The sequence below is a fragment of the Nansenia antarctica genome (genome assembly GCF_963989245.1).
Source record: "Nansenia antarctica genome assembly, chromosome: 7".
In the NCBI taxonomy this organism is placed as follows: Eukaryota; Metazoa; Chordata; class Actinopteri; order Argentiniformes; family Microstomatidae; genus Nansenia; species Nansenia antarctica.
The window spans coordinates 53,624,794-53,644,575 of NC_137677.1; the positions used below are offsets into that span (position 1 = coordinate 53,624,794).

General features: G+C 41.8%; 1 protein-coding gene across 1 annotated transcript; it reads right to left on the reverse strand.

The window, feature by feature from the left end:
- Positions 1-924: 924 nt before the first annotated feature.
- Positions 925-1,656, reverse strand: sox21b (SRY-box transcription factor 21b; the record flags this gene model as incomplete). Its single annotated transcript, XM_080535779.1, has 1 exon — positions 925-1,656. One exon carries the CDS (start codon positions 1,654-1,656, stop codon positions 925-927), a length of 732 nt encoding a protein of 243 aa, XP_080391905.1.
- Positions 1,657-19,782: the final 18,126 nt, after the last annotated feature.

Sequence of the window (19,782 nt, forward strand, 5' to 3'; positions counted from 1 at the left end):
CCGACGTTTGTTGTCGAATAAAAACTTTGAGGCTCATATAGTACTTGGCAGAGTGACTCCTTTAAATAAATTACATCCTAAAAGCACTTCATATTTCCTGTGCAACAGTTTACAGCAAAGAGCTGCCCTCTGTTCAGTCGACTGGGTCACCATAATGATTCCACTAAACAATAAATATTACAGACATCTATAAAACAGAGTTTATAGAAACTCAAAATATACACCGGATTTCTAGTGAAACAACCCAGTCAATTCCAGGCCCTATATCAAGCACTAGCCTAATGGCAAATGAACTATTAGCATCATTTATCTGTACACATTTACAGGCGTATGTAATTCTGATTGCAATAAGTGATCAACAATTCAACATGAGTGTAGCCAGGGTGCATGAGAAATTAGCAAACCTTCTTGATCAACGGTATAAATCACACATTAGCCAGTGATTAGACTTCTTAAACAATATTGAATTATCAGAAAATATGAAAAGCATGATGATCAATTTAGGCCTATGTTTATCTGATTCGTTGTTGAACGCAGTCAACTATAGGCCTACTTGATTCCAACAGGTCAGTCAAGCAGGTGCATTTGCAACAGATACAAATCAAATAATGGTACCTTTCAAATGAGTATTCACATTGACAATGGGAAAACGTGTCTCCTACCCTTTCCCCCGCATGTATTTCTGCCATCATTTTGTTCTTCCCCTCTGGGATCTGCCAGGTGATGGCTAAGTATTAAGTTTAGAGAGTTCTCTAAATAAGTATTACCTTAGATAAAGGCAGTAATCAATATACATACACATGTGATATCTGAGACGACGAGCACTTCATCACATGTACAGATTTGTGCATGCATAATAAACTCTTGCATGGATATTTTCTTTTTCACATTTAAACTTCTCCTAAGTCCAAAGTAAGTAGGCTATCATAACGCCGCTGCGTATGCAGAGTATGGTTCAAGTTGAGGTTTGCCCATTCCAGGGAGCAGGATGTAGGCTAGGGGCGGCTGGAGGCCCGCTGAGGGCCAGCCCGTACAGTTACAAGGGATCATGTAGCCTGGGTTTCCCGGGGATGGGTGTGAGTGAGTGTGGGTGTGTGTCCCACCTCCGACAGTGCCTGTTCCAGAGAAAGCCGTTGCGCCGTGGTACCCCATGCCGTAAGGAAAGGATGGTTGGGAAAGCTCTGACATCTTCGCTCCGAGGTCAAAAAAGGAATATGGGTTCGTGGACATGGCCGGGTTGAAGAAGACCCTGGCCGCTGCGGCCGCCGCGGCTGCTGCCTTGTCGTGGTTCCCTAAAAAGGACTCGGAAAGGGCCACGCTGGACAAACCGCTCACTTTGAGCGCCTCGTGTTCCCCGAGATTGTAGGGCACCGGGAAAGCAAACTTGTCTTTTTTCATGAGGGTCTTTGGCTTCCGCCGGGGTCTGTATTTATAGTCTGGGTGTTCCTTCATGTGCATGGCTCTCAGTCGTTTGGCCTCGTCAATGAATGGCCTTTTCTCCGACTCGGTGAGAAGTTTCCACTCGGCCCCCAATCTCTTGCTGATCTCGGAGTTGTGCATTTTTGGGTTCTCCTGAGCCATTTTTCTTCTCTGCGCTCTGGACCAAACCATGAAAGCATTCATCGGGCGTTTTACGTGATCCATTGGTTTCGACATGTTGGTACAAAGCACTTTTGGTCTGAAAAGATAAAAAAATATCCATAGACAAATATGTTAAGTGTCTGTCAAAAGGTATAGACTTAGAGGCTATATTGACCCTCGATAATATACTCAGTAAAAAGTTAGAATTCATTGTGTAATTCTGTTAAACTCACAATTGTGCAAGACAACAACGAGATCATTTAATACTGTAAAAACATGTTTCTTTAGGCTATAGGCTATACTTACTTAAATCTCAGTTCTTCATCCCACCGATGTAAGGTATCCGTGTGGAAAAGCGTATGCAGCCAGCAGCGTACTGTTTCTATAAAAGTTAGGTTTTCTGATTCATGGTGATATCCGATGAGGACGAGCATACAAGACCGAAAAGCAATACGTCTTCCACTGCAGTTCTTATCTTGTTTTTCTCCGATCGCCGGAGACCTGTTCGCCGCCACTCAGCACTTGAATCCAGCGTTTACGCAAATGGTTGATAACTCCAGGCTGCCCCGTGTGAAATAAGGATTTCTGAAGCAGGTAGTGAAAGTGCCTCCGCGCATGCGCAGTAGGTCTGCCACAAGACTGAGCGCTCTTTTAAATCCCACCCCGAGTGCGCGCGGGGGTCCGGGGGACACAGGAAAAACGCATCACCGTGCACTTGGCTATCCTAATGCATAGTTCATATATTCATAATGAGTTCTTCAGAGTGATCAAGTTAATCATGGGTCTTTGAAGTATTCATAAAGATTATAAAGAATGTATTATCATCATTTAGGCTGAAGACTATTATAAGTTATAGGCTACAAGAAGGCCTCTTAGTATTGTAACCTATAATAATCTATTAGAGGTAATAGATCCATATTAATTGCAAACTCAGGGGCTACAGGACTGAATAGTTATAGCAAAAAAGTGAAAACTGCATGGGCTAAATCGCCATGTAGCCCAGAACTGATATTAAATGGATGGATTTTCATTTGATTGAGATGAATTGGAAAATGTCTGGGCATGTGCATTTTGGTATAGTTTTGACCATTCAGCTTCAGCAGCTTGGGAAGAGTTTTGAGTTCACAACTGTGCACGATTTTAAGTTAACAAGTTTATTTTATAGAGGACCACCATCATTATTAGGTCTGTACTGATTAGGGGGGAAAGCATGCTAACATTCAAATAACTTAAGGAAATACGGATGCTCTCTCTCTCTCTCTCTCTCTCTCTCTCTCTCTCTCTCTCTCTCTCTCTCTCTCTCTCTCTCTCTCTCTCTCTCTCTCTCTCTCTCTCTTTCTCTCTCTCTCTCTCTCTCTCTCTCTCTCTCTCTCTATTGTCATTGTATACGTCTTCATATGATATGTACGAACACAAATATTTGTTATGCTCTGCACTGGCTTTGACGTCTATCTTGTAAGTGCCAATCCCTGTCCACTGCCCTGCTCCATGGGTGGCACTGCAACTACAGAAATGTTACACGTCTAGACGCATAGATAACGAGGTAAAGAATGTCTTCTTTAATTTTGTGATATTGTGCAAAAGCATTTGTCATAAATATGCCTAAATATAAAAGAGGGTAGAGTGTTTCTAATCGTGCTTGGTGAAATTAATTATTTTCTTGAATTCCCCCTTTCACTTTGACTTCAAAGGACTTTCCCAAGGGCGGCGAATCGACAACCGAAATTAGGTTGTCGAATATTCAACTAAGCAATTACAGTTATCTGAAAGTCCCGTTGAGTAAATTGTATGTTTAAGTGGTTTGTTGCCGGCCGCACCTTCTCTTCTGTGTGCATAATTATTAAAATGAAAAAAGTAAAAAAAAGAAGGCTGCATCAAACAATTGACAATGCCGATTTATAGTCCGTGCGTTTAATTTGAATGAATGCCAAATTGAATTTAGCATGTAGTTGTTTTTTTTCTAAATTATTTACTGCCGTACCTGTGTCACAATTTCTGGCACCAGCTGTTACAGTGCAGTGTAAACATTGAGCCTTCCTGTTCTTCCTTTCCCCCCTCCCATAGGTATATATTTTCTATATTATTACAATGTATTGTTATTATTATTGTTATTATCACTATTATTATTATTATTATTTGTTTATTCATGTATTTAAATCGTTTAATTAATTTCAATGATTATGAGAACTTCCAATCATCATGACCAGACCATTACTGCGTTGAAATCGACAGTAATACAAGAAGAGAAGAGGTTGATGCGATACGTTGAGATAATGTGGAATAAATGATGCATGGCAACAATTATTGAAGAAAAAAAAAAGCTTCTGTGATTGAATGACATTGGAGGAACTCTGTTTAGAAGGGACACGTCGCTCCATTAATTGCTGCAGTTTCCCCTCCTCTATTTGGTGTGATATACGTTTTCAAATTTAATACGCCTAACGAGCAAGATTAATGTTGTTTCATTGTAGTGGAGAAATAGTGCCCTCGGCACTGAGAGACGCTCTATTGTCTCAACTCAGCCCGGACAGAGGAAACCTGACGACAAGGTGGAAGTGATGCGCCTCAAAAGGACCAGCCGCTGATTGACGCGCGCGCGTTGACGCTCCGGAGAGAGACGCGCTGCTGTATACCTCAACTGAAAGTATCCGCGTCTCTCAACACTATGGTGCGCTCCTATTGTAGGCTTGTCATTGCCTAAGATAACATTCCAGCAGTGAACCGCGCGAATCACTCCGAAGAGCATCTCCTTTTATGACACAAACACGCAAATACGAATTATAGGAATAAGTTAAGGGAAAAGTTCTTATCAGCTGTAGATAATAGCCTAAGTGTGCAAATGTACAGTCCATTGAGCACAAAAAGTTATGTTTTCATCCCCTATAATGAGTCTCTCATAAATATCGTTCCACACTATCGCATTTTGTTGGAAAACATTGCAAACACATTTAATTCTGAACTCGGCAGTTAATATTGTGTATAATTACTAAATCATAATAGCATGGTTCATAATAGCCTGTTGCTGAACCATGACCACTAGATTATAGTGTACACAGGAGATTGACTCTCTTGAAAATGCCCATAGTTCTTACAAATGATAAGGAGTCACAGAGTAAACCTTCAATTCAATTAGTATTTCATCACCTGAACCTTACCTCTATTTGATTTAACAGATTGTTAATGACGCATTACCTTTTCCGTTTAATGAAACGCTACAATATTTCCCAGCTTGAGAAAACACATGTAATTAAGATCTAAATTGATGCAAATGACATGAGTGTTTTTGCCTATTCTCTGTGTTTCCCTTTTTTCTGTGGGCCCAGGTTAGAGAAGGAATAACACTTCAATAATTCAAGATGAGCTAGTGAGAGTGAGAGAATTACCTGGTGATAAAGCCTGGGTCCAGCCTCTGAGACGGAGCACAGCACTCCCACCTCACAGCACTCTGCTGATAAGGCTGAAAAGAAAAATATCATGCAAATGGCAGCCAGACAGCAGCACAACAAGCGCATGGGGACATTTCATATGGCAAGATCGCACACGGTTCACTCCCAGAGTGCTAGCTACCATATAGCCTGAAATGGAAGCCCAGGAGGAGAGAATTCTAAGACAACACAAGCTGGTTGTTCCACACTATAACCCACTTAACTTTCTTAAGTGAAAGCACTGGGGATTTTTTCAGAGAGAGAATTGTCGAGGACAGTCACCCATAGCAGGCTGCAGTTGGTATAAAGAGCCCTCATCTACAAAGAGACAGAGAGGATGTGCAGTTTATCTCTCCATTTTCCTTTCAATGATAATTACAGAATCAGCACATCTCTAACTGCACCCATTGTTTACTGTTATTCTCCAAAGCAGAGGGGGGAAGGTTCAAAAAGGAAATTGTCTTGAAGAGATGAGTTGACCTCTTGGTATCAGACATCTTTTCTTTTACACAACAAACTGAGCAGGGTAAACAATAACAGCTACTGGTAGCCACTTCAAACCGGTGGACTGTGGTGTATTTACTCCAAGATGAAAGCTGGCTCATTATCAGGGAGGTTTGGAGGAGAGGAAGGGAAGGAGGGGTCAAGATCATGTACCTGATGTGATCCTCTCTGCCCGTCTGATCACAGCACAGACTCCAACCCCACTGGATCATCCCACCCGTTCTCTCAGACAGATTGCATGAGAGATATAAATAGAGTTGAAGTAAATCCATTACACTCCAGGTAGTAGTCAGGTTCTCTTCATTTACTTGTATGATTTTCTTAATCCCCATTGTTTCTGTTTCTGTAGGTGCTTTCAAGATTAATAAATGTACCATAATTAACAGTGCACATCGCCACGATAATGTTTCATTTGTTTTGATTAAAGAGTTTTATCTGCATCTATATTGAGATACTAAAGCTGATACAGGCTCAATATTGTCTCATCCATAATTGTAAAACAGCTTAGCTGGTTTTGAGCCTGTATCCTATTTTATTCATGATCCTTGCTTGAAATAAAACCCAATTGTTACATACCTACATTCAGAATTAGGGTACAATGACAAAAGCAGCTATTAGAAATGAGGACAAGATGCTTTACATTTCGAAAGAAACAAAAATGTGGAGCAGTGAAAGCTGTTCAGTTTAAATGTAATCTAATTAAACAGAGAAGAGAAGATGTTATATGCATCATCTTCTGAGCCAGACAGTATTGAAAGTCAATTTGTCATCCATTAAATACTATTGGTTTCAGTATCTTATCTTCATATGTAGTCAGCTTTTGAGATAGAGCTAATGGCTTAAACAGTTTAGTCTTGTGTAAAATCCAATTGATTACTATTTAAAGATGTTTGTATTTAGATTAGAAGTCATTTTGTCTCATGTCTTATGTGTTTGCACAATGCCTAGTAAATATTCTCAAGTGTCAGGGTACATAATGATAGGTTTGGCAAATCAACAATAAGGTCTACTGCATTACTTGTAATGAGTCATATTGAGCTCTGAATAAATACATAATTAATGCTAGCAAAGTTAATATTTGTTGAGGTTTAAAAATTCAATGTGACCTATTTTGCATGATGTGTTCTTAAAACATATTCAATAAGTGCCAAATGACTTATCCAGTTCTGTAATTATTCTAATTATACAGCCTTTAATGCTCCTCAGGGCAGACTTTAGAGTCTTTGTTTCAGTAAAAAAACAAAACACATATACTCCACCAAAATGTAAATATTATGCATATCAAGCAGAATTCATAAATAATCCTGCCAGAGAGCTGAGCATTAAATAAATCACATTAGTTAAAAATGCTAAATTCAGTACAGTGGTCATGTCCCTCCCATGGTGCTGGAATCCCTAACCCTCAAGAATGCTCTAGACCGCATTCCTCCAATGATACATGTTTATGGGACTGGATGCATCACACCTGCTCCAGCACCAGTTTGAATTGTTGTGGTTTCTGTGTGTGTGTGTGTGTGTGTGTGTGTGTGTGTGTGTGTGTGTGTGTGTGTGTGTGTGTGAGCGTGTGTGTGTGTGTGTGTGTGTGTGTGTGTGTGTGTGTGTGTGTGTGTGTGTGCATGGGTGGGTGGGTGTGGGTGGATGGGTGCTGATGGTGTGGGGGGGGGTGAGGGATGCCATGTCAATTCAATCTTCATGGGCCTGAATTGTCAGATAACAAATAATGCCAAACTTTGAATGCACATTATGGAACAAGAAAAGCTATAGAGGAGGACAAGGAAAACCACAAGGTTGATAAGACCTTCATCTTTAAACCAAGTCTTGTCAGGGCATTGCACATAATCTTCCATTGAGGAATATCTCCACACCTCAAGGCAAATGAAATAGCAGTGCCAGTTAAAAGGACTTCCTGGATCATTGTAGAACGACCTTCCAAGCCCATTGTCAAAAGTCAGATTTGCACAACGCTGATTTCTGCCAGCTCCCACAGGGCATATGTTTAGCTTAAAACACCCACATTCTCCCACACCCACGGTTTAAATCCAAAGGAGATATGTGTATCCCTCCAGGCACTGAGATGACTTTTGCCATGATACACTATTTTCAACCATTTAGCGGCTGCATTATCGCTGGCCTTTTTTCCTCATTATTTCGCCCTTATCGGCCCAGCATCACTACACAGCCCCAAATAGAGAGTTGTAATTACCCAGAATGCCACCTGATAGCACCCTCTCTATCAGCTCCATCACTGCAGGTCCTGCTAACTCATCACTGGGACAGAGGGAAGAAAAAGGCTGCTTGTGGCACAGCCCGACACAGATAGCTCATCTCTCTGATACATTTATAGTTGCAGTTTAGGATCAGAGAAAACCGATGCACCCAGGCAATTTTTCATCCAGCCCTCTCCCTCAGCCTTACAAAGACTTCTCTCTCAGTCCTCTCTTCTGGTCTCTCTCCCTTTTTGTGGAGGCAGAATTGAGGCCGTTTGGCACACAAAAAGTGATCCAATCTCCTTGAACCTTTAGCAGTGCAGTGACATGCTATTCCGGCCTTCATATTGTGCCTTCGTCCTTCTGAAAAAGCAAGTGAGTGCCTTTTTCATCTGTGACATTGTGCACACACTCAAAGGTGCTGCAAGAGAGAATGCCTGCACTTCTGTGGAAAGGTTGAAGGTACATCATTGTGCATCATTTTACTTTTATTAATACTCTCGCTGATCTTACTCTGGGCTTGAATGGTTGTATTGGCTTGTGTTGACCTCACAATACCCCTAAGTAAATGGTTTGCATAGAGTACTGTGTGTGCTTGTGACTCAAAGTCAAGGTAGTGAAAGCAATGGAACATTGAGTCATCAATTTACAAAGAGAGCAGCGAAAACGTCACATGTAATAGATTTGTACAAATTTAAAAAATGCAAGAATGTGCCCAACCTCAGTAGGCATCATGCAGTAATTCATTGTACTAGTGACACATAGCAAATATTGTGTGTATCATTTGTTTGGTCATACTCAATGTCTGAAACAATAACTTTCCATCAAGGTGAACATCTTGTCATCGTCAACCATATTATGTCTGTCAAGATATTCGTAATATTAATTTATGTTGCATGCTTACGATGACACACACACACACACACACACACACACACACACACACACACACACACACACACACACATACACATTTAACCATCTCTTTCTAGCATGCATTGTGGAGGTATCTGTGCTCTTCTCAGTTATAACAATGAATGAGCCTTTGTGCGTCTGGTCATCAGTATGTCAGGGGAACAGACTGAGTAACTGTGACCTCTATCAAATCAAGGAATTGTAGCTATGCATTGGAACCCGGACTATGGTTCCCATGGCCTGGATGCCTCCTAACAGAGGCAGTCTAACACTGCTTGAAAGGGGAAATCAATCTTATTTGAGGAGATTAAGTGACCAGGATAATAACCATGTCATTGAGAGAGAAAAAAACTCCCTCTTTTCAATAGAGTGAAATAACAGTGTTCCTGCAGATGGCCCATTGTCGCAACTGAATGTCACATCTCTCAAGGTAAACCTATTATAGCAATGGTGTCTGACATGCCGTACTAACAAAACAAGTGGCCATTCCTGAGATTGTGATGTGTTCTCTAAGGTATGAGCAGGGCAAGAGGTTGTCGTAGTTACAACAAAAACAGCTACAGTTTATTTTTCGGTGTTTTCTGTGTTCTTCTGTTTATATATATATATATATATATATATATATATATATATATATATATATATATGTGTGTGTGTGTGAGTGAGTGTGTGTGTGTGAGTGTGTGTGTATGCGTGCGTGCATGTATATAAGTGTGTGTCTATTTTACCAGCGCCTGAGCTTGAATGACAGTGTGATCAATGGTAGGGCATGTGTCCTGTCAGCATGTCCTGTTTGAGGGGGCAGTGACAGTGGCTGTCTCAGGTGATCTCATTATTTGATGGACACAGCAGTGGAGAGGTGGCATTCACACAGGGCCCTCACATGTTGCTTAATCAGCCCGTTATTCATGCGGCACACACCAGACACTTATGGGAATTATTGATCACATTTTGACTGAGTATTCTCTCCTCTCCATAATCACCAATACATTACTGTCATGGATCTGTTTACTGTGCACGCAGCACACGCTGCAGCAGCACCGGTATTAGATATGACTGCAGAAGGGGCGACACACTTATCAGCACTCGTGTGTATTTGTGTGTTAAGATAATGAGTTTAAATAATCTGTTTATGTCTTATGTTTATCCAAAGAGCCTGCGAGGGAGGGGTGGTAATGCGGCGGGGAATAGGCGCATTCACAAATCAAAGACATCAAAGCTGTAATCGGTTGCGTCAGGATTACTGCGGGGTCATTATCAACGCTCCTCTTGGCTTTTCACTACCGTTGCTGTTATGTGAGGCAAACGTCGATACCCGTGCAAAGTAACACCCTGACTGGCTGGCCACACCAAAGGCGGGCACCCTCCCCGCCCGGGAGCCAAACGCCATCCCCTGGGATGTCCTTGGCTAAGGATGGCTGTGACAGCTACGCCCAGAGAGCTAAGCTTCATGCCCCCATGGCTGTTCTAGCTATCGGACAGCACAAGCGTAACGTGTCTGAGTTGTCCAAATTGCTCTGCCGAGGGTCAAGTGGAATCGATACGGTGATCCATAAATTGTCCCCTGTGATAATTACTAGGAGGAAGAGTAATTATAAGGAACATTCATTTACTGTTTAGATTTTGTGCCAGTGGAGGGTTTTCATGTGCTCCTGATTCATTTGCCGGCAAACAATTGGAGGAGGAAGCTTTCTCTTTTAAAAGGGTTGATTCTTTGAGGGAACAGTAGGTGCACATAGGCTCAGGGTCAAAGCAGATTTGGGTTTGCCCTGGGATTGTAAGCAGGTTTGTGAACCCCCTGTGTAGGCCACTCCAGGGTTCTTACATTGATCAGTCACTTGGTGCCGTGTGATGACAAAGGTTTCTCATAATACACACTTTTGTTGCTCACGACAATGTGTCCTGGACATTTGCATTATAAAACAAAAAAATCCACAGGGACTATTAAGGGCTAAAACCTTGATGTCCTCAGCCCTACAAAAGACACAAAGGAGCCTCCATCCAAATGCCATATTGCTTTAGTGAGGAGACAACCTGTATACATTTTGGTCTTTTTCTTCCCAGGCACTTTGAGGCATGGCGCAAACGTTGTACAGGCATTCTATTCTAAGCCTCAGGTTGCAGCTGGTCTGCCACTTGCTGTGCACTGCCAAGTGCGAGGAATGGGTCTCTTTTATCCGAACGGAGCAAATCTGGCCTAATGTGTCTGGTAGAAAGCGTCCCAGGGAGTCTGGGTCCTCCATTCTTCGGCCATTCTTTCCACTTTTCTCCTCTTTTGCACTTGGGATAATTGCAGTTTAATTGGGTGACAAGAAATGAAAACTGTGTCCACATTATCTAGGATTATCTCTTTTTCCTCCAGCCTGCCATCAATTCAAAGAAGCCCATTTATCAGAGCGGGGAGGCTGATGCTTGGTCAGCGGCGGGGAAGCTTTGAGCACCAGTTAGCAAAATGAAGTGAGAAGGGGGCCGTGAGCTATGGGAGGGGGGCTGACAGCTAAGAAAAATGTTCTTTGTATCTTATCGTAAATGTATATTTATCTTCAAGATGCATATCTTTTTCAACGCTTCCGATCAATAGAAATACAGTACTGTAATACTATGCTAAAGAACAATCCCCCCCCCCCAAAAAGGAAAGTTCTACCATTGTCACTATGCTGACAGAAATTTAACAGCAATAATCTGCGTCTTCCTAAAGTGATAGCAAAACGTAAATCTAATAATTTAAAAAAGCTTTTCATAAAACTAGTGATACATCACATCACCTTTAGCATCTCCCTTCCAAACATGTCTATTAATATAGATAGGCCGGCTGGCGTTTTAGTTACTATGTAAGCTGTAGCTGTACCCAGTTTCATTCAATTGGAGAGAGTATTCATCTAATTTCGAGCCTTCTTGGATTCTGCACGGTGAGGTTATAAACATTGAGTCATTCCCAGGCCGGCGCTAGCCTACCTTCCCCTTTGTCAGAGCTGTACTCAACTTTAAAAGCCCCTTTCAGAGAGCATGAATGCACTTCATTTTCTCTCAAAGAACTTTGCATTGATAGCTGGAAAAGGGAAGGTTGTTTAGAAAAGGAAGGAGAGACAATGAGAACAAAAATGAAAGCTTTCAGATTCCATTATGAACATTGCCCTCCATTCTTCTCAGCTGTTTATACATTTTCAGTACAATAATGCCCCTTTGCCGTAATATGTTTCTCCGTCTATCAGCGCCTGTTCTAAATGGGCCCGGCATCAGGGCTAGAGTAATAAATACTTGAGAAATTATAGAGAGATGCTGTTGCTTGGCATCCTGAGAAGAAGATCAAGGTGAAGAGAGCAGACCTGAAAACGTCTTCCTTAATACTTCTCCTCTGAACAGAGGCAGTTGAAAGAAAAGAGACCTTGCCAGTGCATATACCTATTCAGACTCCTGTGCATTGTGTAAATATTTAAGATGGCCTGATCGTTGGGTAGAAAGAGCCGGCTTTGTGTGGGTGTGAGGCACTGAACTGTACGTTGTGCGTATATCGTTGCTGGAGTGCTTTCTGTTCAGAATGCAGTGGGCGACCTTAGTCCTTGAAGCACAAAACACATGAAGGTTACAGCATATATTGTTTGCTCTTAGGTGAACTGTGTGTGCTTGTGTAATTTTTGTACTGTGTGTGTGTGTGTGTGTGTGTGTGTGTGTGTGTGTGTGTGTGTGTGTGTGTGTGTGTGTGCGTGCGTGCGTGCGTGCATGTGTGTTTCATTTTGTAATATTATTTTAAAATGAGTTCCTAATTCCTCAGATGTTACAGATACACAACATAATCATAACTGGGTACTTCATGGGTACTTCATGATACACATGTAGAGAAGGGGCACTAAGTTAGCCATTGTTTGGTAAGGGAGTGTCAGAGAAGACCAAACAGTCAGAGAGAGAGAGAGGTAAGTCTCAGCATATGGGAGGTGAAAGGGACCAGTGTCCTGCTGAGTCAGCCAGTCCCTGGCCTGTGCTATTCACTCTCTCTCACACACAAACTAGGTCGCTCAGGCCCAGGCCCACTACTATCCATCTACTAGCCCACAAGGGCAGCCCTGCCCTGGTACATAACTACCATCGACCATCTCCAGACTGGTCTCCTTTTGAAATTGTGTACCTATACATGATAGCAAGTTGCAACGTGCCAGTCACTGGAGCTATGGACAACAATGTTTGCTTATTATTGTTGCTACTGCTAATGTTTGCTAATGCCTTCCCTTGACAACTTACCCTTAGCGTAACCACTCAAAGTGAATGCGTAATACTGCCTAACTGTCATGCAATTCAAAGTTAATGAAGATGAACTTCTTACTTAAGTCATGCAAATTTGCTTAGCTTCATGTAGCATTTCTTCAGTTATTGACATAATTGTCCAAAAATCTCTCTAATATGTCAACCAACACGCAATTGGGAGTGCGTACTATCGTGTATAGGTACAACATTTAATTAGAAGACTGAAATTTAATTAGAAGATTTCATACAGCCATAGTCTGTAAAAAATATATTAAAAAATAAAAAAACATTATGGTAACTCATGGCAGAGACAAAACAGTATGGTAAATGTTATATATATATATATATATATATATATATTTGGTTCTTTTTATATATATACTGTATATATATCTATATATATAGATATACAGTATATACTGGATATATAAAGAACCAGTTGAGTGACTGGGATATAATTCTATATTTGCTATCAATGATTTGAAGTATGTTTATCTTTAAAGAGCGTGTCCATAAACAGCAGATAAATGTCAGGGCTGATCTGAGCGGAGCTGCTCTCGGGACCCGGCCAGTGCTGCTGGGATATTGCTGTGGTGACCGGCTGCCACGTTCACAGTCAGTCAGTGTTAATCATTTTTACACCGGCCTGCCGTATAACATTACTAAAGGGGAATTGCTTCAGTCTGGTCAGTGCAGAGAGCAGTTTGTCTAATCAGAGTGCAAATAGGGTTTGATCACTGTCCAGCATAATCTACTCCACGAGCAGCGTTTACAGCACTAAATCAAGCGGCGAGGAGGCTGCAGGTGCTGCCTCACAGACAGTCCCCCCCCTGGGGGCTGTAGGCTGGGGAATAAACAGCAAATAAATGGGAGTGCTGGGTAGAGGGAAGAGCTGATTAACTTGCTGCAGGGCAGTTTCTCATTATCCCCCTGCCTCAGATGGAGACCATCAGAGTCTTATACCCAGGCTCACATAGGGTGCTGGTTGAAACCAAGCAGGAGGACGCTACCCGGGCTAAAGCCATGGGTCAGATAGGGTAAACGGTGTATGGAAAATGTGTGTAGGGGAGTGTGTCTGTGTGTGTGCGTGTGTGCTTGTGTGTGTATGTATGTGTGTGTGTGTGTGTGTGTGTGTGTGTGTGTGTGTTCCTGCATGCATGTGTGTGTGTACTCTACGTGCATGACTACGTGTGTGTGTGTGTGTGTGTGTGTGTGTGTGTGTACTCTACGTGCATGACTACGTGTGTGTGTGTGTGTGTGTGTGTGTGTGTGTGTGTAGCTAAGTCCCGTGCCACCCAGTCCTCCCGTGCTGTCTCCTGGGAGAGTACTAATGTGTCAGCTCCATGGCTCATTTCTTTCAATTACAGTCAGTCTGGCTGGACCAGGAGAGCTCCACAGTGCGCCACAGACAGACAGCTCCATATGTGCACAGCGATCACTGCTTATCATGGCCCTCTAAGGGACAATTCATAAACCCCTCATTGGAGGGAGGACATTTCAGTGCTCACATTATCTATCAACACGACTTAGTAACACGTATTTCAGGATTCACATTCTATTAATTTAGGTCACGTTTTCTCAGAGGCGTTTTAGATAGCAGTCAAATCTGATCTTGGGATAACAGTCAAAATTGGGATTATTTACTACTATCAGATATATATCTCCTTTCCCCTCTCACATGCTATCACATCAAAACATTTATTTACGAATACAATATCCTGTCAAATTGTACATTCGATCAAGTTAATAATATCCATTATAAATATGAGGTTGTTCAGTCTATCAAAAAATCTAATGTGGGCATATTTCACAATAAGATATAAGGGGATCTAAATGGCCAAGGGCCATCTAACGTTGCCATCATAGAGACTACACTAAACACTGGAAAAAAGAGTCAAATCATTTAAATTCCCCTTTAATCTGCTACTGGTCACGTTATCTATGCTCCAGAGAAATACACAGAATATTCTATTGTAAAATGTTGATTTAGAACCTCACCTGAATATAAAGCATCTTCCGACATACTTTAAATGTGCGACTGTGTTTGCTATTGTGCTTCCCCCTATGGTTTCAAAGCAAATTAATTAACAGGATACAGAACAAGGTAGAATGCAAATGTTGGAGCCTCACTTTAAGCCTGCGTATCCTTTTGTTCCCTTTTATTGTACCAAATTATTTAATTGGGTCTCTCTGATTGTGAGCAGACACAGGACGGAACACAGGCCATTGTCAGCATCCATACAAGCCACAATGCAGTATCAAATTCAATTCCCATCAAAACGGCTGGCTGCCATAGAGCCCCGCACGGTCCTGGAGATTAATGAAGATCTGCATTAAGGCAAAGCGCTGGCCTGAGATGGGAGATTTCTCCCAAATAAAAGGCCCCTTCACTAAGAACAAAAGGAGCCCTGAAAAGCAATGGGCCGTTCTGAGAGGATGAAATAAATCAAAAATGAAGAAAGGAGTTAGGGAGGGGAGGAGAAATGGTCTGAAATAAACGAATTTCTTTCCCTGTCATTTGATTTACTTTTCTAAATCAACAAGTTGAGAGGTATCATATGGCAGCCTGATGGCTTTTGATAGATGGGTCATACTTGTTTTGTAGCAGACTAGCTTTATATCCGAAACTAGATATCAGACTAGCATTACTAGATATACAGTATTTTAGATCAACTTACCTCTTAACAAGATCAAAAGACAATCATAAGAACTAAATAATAATAGCTAACAGAAATAGAAACACTGAATAACAGTGAGGTATTAGCATCCTCACACTGATAGAGATGGAAGTAGCCATGCCCATCACAAATCCATCCTATTCACAGCCTATGCACAACACAGACAACAGGGGGGGAAATAAGTTAATAAAAAAATCACAAAGCATACAACAAAACCAAACCCTAAGACAACATAATGTGCTATAATGTGCATTCCACAAACAACATGATCTCACATTTGATGACAATGTGAGCTGTTTACACAAGTTGTATTATATTAATCAAGGTATTATGAGGATCTAATATGAAACATAATTTGCTGCAGAGCAATGTTGCACAGTTGCTGACAGTTTCTGAATGAACATGTTTTGTCTGCTTTGTTCCTTGTTATAACAGAATTATCTGCAAGGAGACATAGTTCAACTGCAAAGAGAGTGTGAATGGATTTCCATTCTTCATTTGTTGTGAGTTGTTTTGAATAACTTAATTGATTGGAGGACTTGTTCTCCGAGAGCCTGTTGACAGATGGGCTCTGTCATCTCGAGGTGAACCAAATATATTTGTTTTGACTGAATCATTAAAATCTCTTTGTTTCCAATGTTGTGAGTAAGTCGACTCAGTTCTATTAAAGAGTACTGTGTAATAAGTCTTTGTTTTTAATGTATTATCCTCAGTCCTAAGAGTCACAACATGTACTCACAACAACAGTGTTATATACAGGGTTTGACCTTGATTTCAGGTGAATTATGATAATGGTTCATTGTTAATGCATGATAGAAATGTATTTGGCTTCTTCTTCCATTCTGAAAAAGAGATTAAACTGAGATCACAAAGCAATATTGGATTCCAAACTTTTCGGGGCTGACGCCACCCAAACAGTACACCACTCTTTCACATTCTCCGCATGGTGTGTCCCTGCCCGCCATATTTACTTCATTTCCCCCGATTCATAGATGCTGCTCGCTGGACCAGAACATTCCAGCTGCCACCTCAACATCTCATTATTTTTTGAAATATCAAGCTTGTATCTTCTTGATAAATAATTCGCAGTAGTATAATGTATCAGACTGAAACATATTTTCAGGGGGCCATGGAGGTTAAAGTGCCAATCTCACCTTTTTAATTTTTTTTGCCCTGAAGACAGTGATTTCCATATATAGAGTGACCAGGGTTTGTGTTGAACATGAGCAATCGGGATGAAGCGCACGGCGACACATATTGCTGTCAGAGATTGGAAATGAGGCCTGCTAACCTGTAGGCAGCCTCCTCGGACCAATCAGCTTTGCGCATTGCCAATGCATTATCCGCCACTAAAAAGAATTGTGACTGTGAAGTTTTTATCGGAGTCGTTGACAAACATTACTCTTTAATGCAGTTTTGTAGAAATGCATTCTTATCCCTCTTGGAAGGCATTTATCTACTTGAAACCTGCAAAATGGTTGCCACAGGGAAGGATTTCTTTTAATAGACCACAATAGGCTCAGTATGGGACACATTGTGATTTTGGTGAGAGATAGGGGCCCTGCCATATATTCATGGGAAATTGTTTATCTTCAAGCAGGTGGAGAGAAAAGGCAATTTTACAATGGCATTTTAACTTTCATCTGAAATGATTCTTTTCACTCTTCTAAATTGTTCTTTAGAATTTGAGGCAGGTGCTTTTCAAAGTGAATATCAATCTGCAAAAGGAGACATCATCAAATATGAATACCAGCCACCCAGGAGAAATAAATGTAACACATTGCTGTATGGAAGATAAATATAAACAGCATAGTTGCTGCATTTATCAGTTTAAGAAAAAATAAATATATATTTTATAAATAACTTGTGATATGCATTTCTGTAGATTTTAGATCTAAATGCATGCATCCACTGTTTGGAGGGCATTTAAATGAATCCCATCTCAAGAAAAACAGTGTTCTGTGGGAAGCAAACAATCCATGGAATCTCCCATTCAGATGTGGCCACATTGTGCGCAGACGGGTACTTTCTCTCAGGCCTACAGCTTGGGGTCCTTTTCTTGTGGGGTCCCTGTGATACTTGGGTAGGGCCTATCTGCGTGACAGAGCCCAGCGAGGAGGGGACACAATGCAGGAGTGAGGCAGAGCAGGGCCTGGAGACGGGGGGCCTTGTGCGCTCTTAACGCCGCTCTCAGGAAGCAAGGACAATAAATCAATAGACTGTCCCTCTCCGGCAGGGGCCAAATGTAAACAAATTGAAAAGAATCCAGAACAAAACAGATTGGTGACTGAAACACACAGACTCAATGGGGGGACTCCTACAAATGGAATGCCTTTGTGGCGTGTCCCTTACAGCTCGCACCCTGAATTGCGCCACTCACGGCGACATGGCAGTTCATTGCAAGTCTTTTTGTTTTGTTTGTGCGTCAAACTTAAACGTAAGACTACAAACCAACAGGTACAAAGCCTCAGACATACAATACAGTACCGTTACATATTTTAACGGTAGAGCTAATTTCAGACTCTGTATGACTCTCACATGTGCAACAAGAAATAACATTCAAGGATTCACCCGTGTCGAATGTGTAGATTATCAGTCCCCTGCTCCTTTACCCATCCTTTCCAGACGAGCCTCAGCATCTTCCTACACTAGAGAGCTCAGAGGCACCAGCAGGGAGATCTCGGCTTGTCAGTGCTGCACGCCACAAGTTCAATTAATGAATCTATAAAATGTTGACTTTTTTTTTTTATGAGAGAATCTGTTGTAGCTCTTTATCAGAGCACTTCATATTCTAGTGAAGTGGAATGGTGTACCACATTTGCGAGGCAGAACTAATGCCACATATAAATCTCAAGTAATAAGCGGGCCCCGGGGACATCATCTAAATGAAGATTTTACAGCAATTTGAACCTGCCTGCAATTTGATTCCAGCCTAAAGTGCATTTGTTTAACAGGTGCTTGAGATGCACTCATCTCCCTCCAACGTGTCGCTATGTCTCCTTTATTAATTTCTGGATTGTGAGTGGGTGGGGGAGTGTGAAGAGAAAGGGGAGTTGACAAACACTAATCAAAGGGTTCAGAGGGGGCTGACTCTTACATTCACCCAATCTACTTTTTGCTTCATTTGCAAACTAATGATTTAAACCCCCACAATCTGTTTGGGGTCAGCTCTTGTGTATTTTGGATACGCTTGGCTATTAGCATCAGTGAAAGCTTCAGATGTGTCAAGCCTGCTCCCCCTCCAGTGGTAGTCACCTACTTTAATTTCCCTGCAGGCCTCAGAGGGGGATGAATTCAACTAAAATCACAAGCTGTTTTGTTGGCAATCCTTTGTGGCCTATAATGAATCTAATGAATATAAAGAGAGAGGGGGGAGGGAGGGGAGGGAGGGGAGGGAGAGAGGGATGGACGCGAATCCATTTTGACCACGCTGTGTGGCTTTTACTCGACGATTTGTGACCCACAACAATGGGACAATGGAGAGTGTTTTTGTACCCTTAATTTGCCTTTGTGTTTCAGCTTCATCACTTTCACAGCCCAGCATTCAAAGTCGTCAGTTGGAGAATAACTGCTGACTCCACTGTCCGTCACACAAAAGGGAGGCTTTAAGATGAATCCCTAACTATCACCCAGCCAGCAGAGCAGAAAGGAAACAACAGACAAGTCAAAAGTATTATTCGCCAGGGTTCCTAAACAGGCCTGAGGCACTCCCCTTCTTGTCTAACACACCGCAGGCCGTGTTCTCAGTTACCCAGCCACCTTCTCTCTAAACCTGCGCAACATTTCTATGCCACCTCTGAGAGGACTTGTAGCAGGAGTTTGGCACGTTAATTAAAGTGGTACATCTGATAGTAGTGTGACTCGGTGCAGGTAGGTAAAGGAGCCCAGTGGAGTTGTGGCGGCGCTGTTAGAGCAGGCGTGTTTCTGAGTGCACTCATTTCACAGGCCCCTCAGGTGGCAGGATCGTATTAACAGGCCCTTTGTTCACCTCTCAAACCCACATTCAGGTCAGGCTTACAAACTTAAAGGAAAAGAGAAACTTTAAGGAACTCTCACACACATCTATCTACTCTATACAAAAACACATATGGAATAGAACACTACTGCATTTGGTAGCGTGTATGAAATACAGAATATATAAAACATACACACACACACACACACACCATAAGACCACACATAGCTATACGGGTTCCCTCCTGTGGCCTGATATGAACATCTACAGGGCAAAAT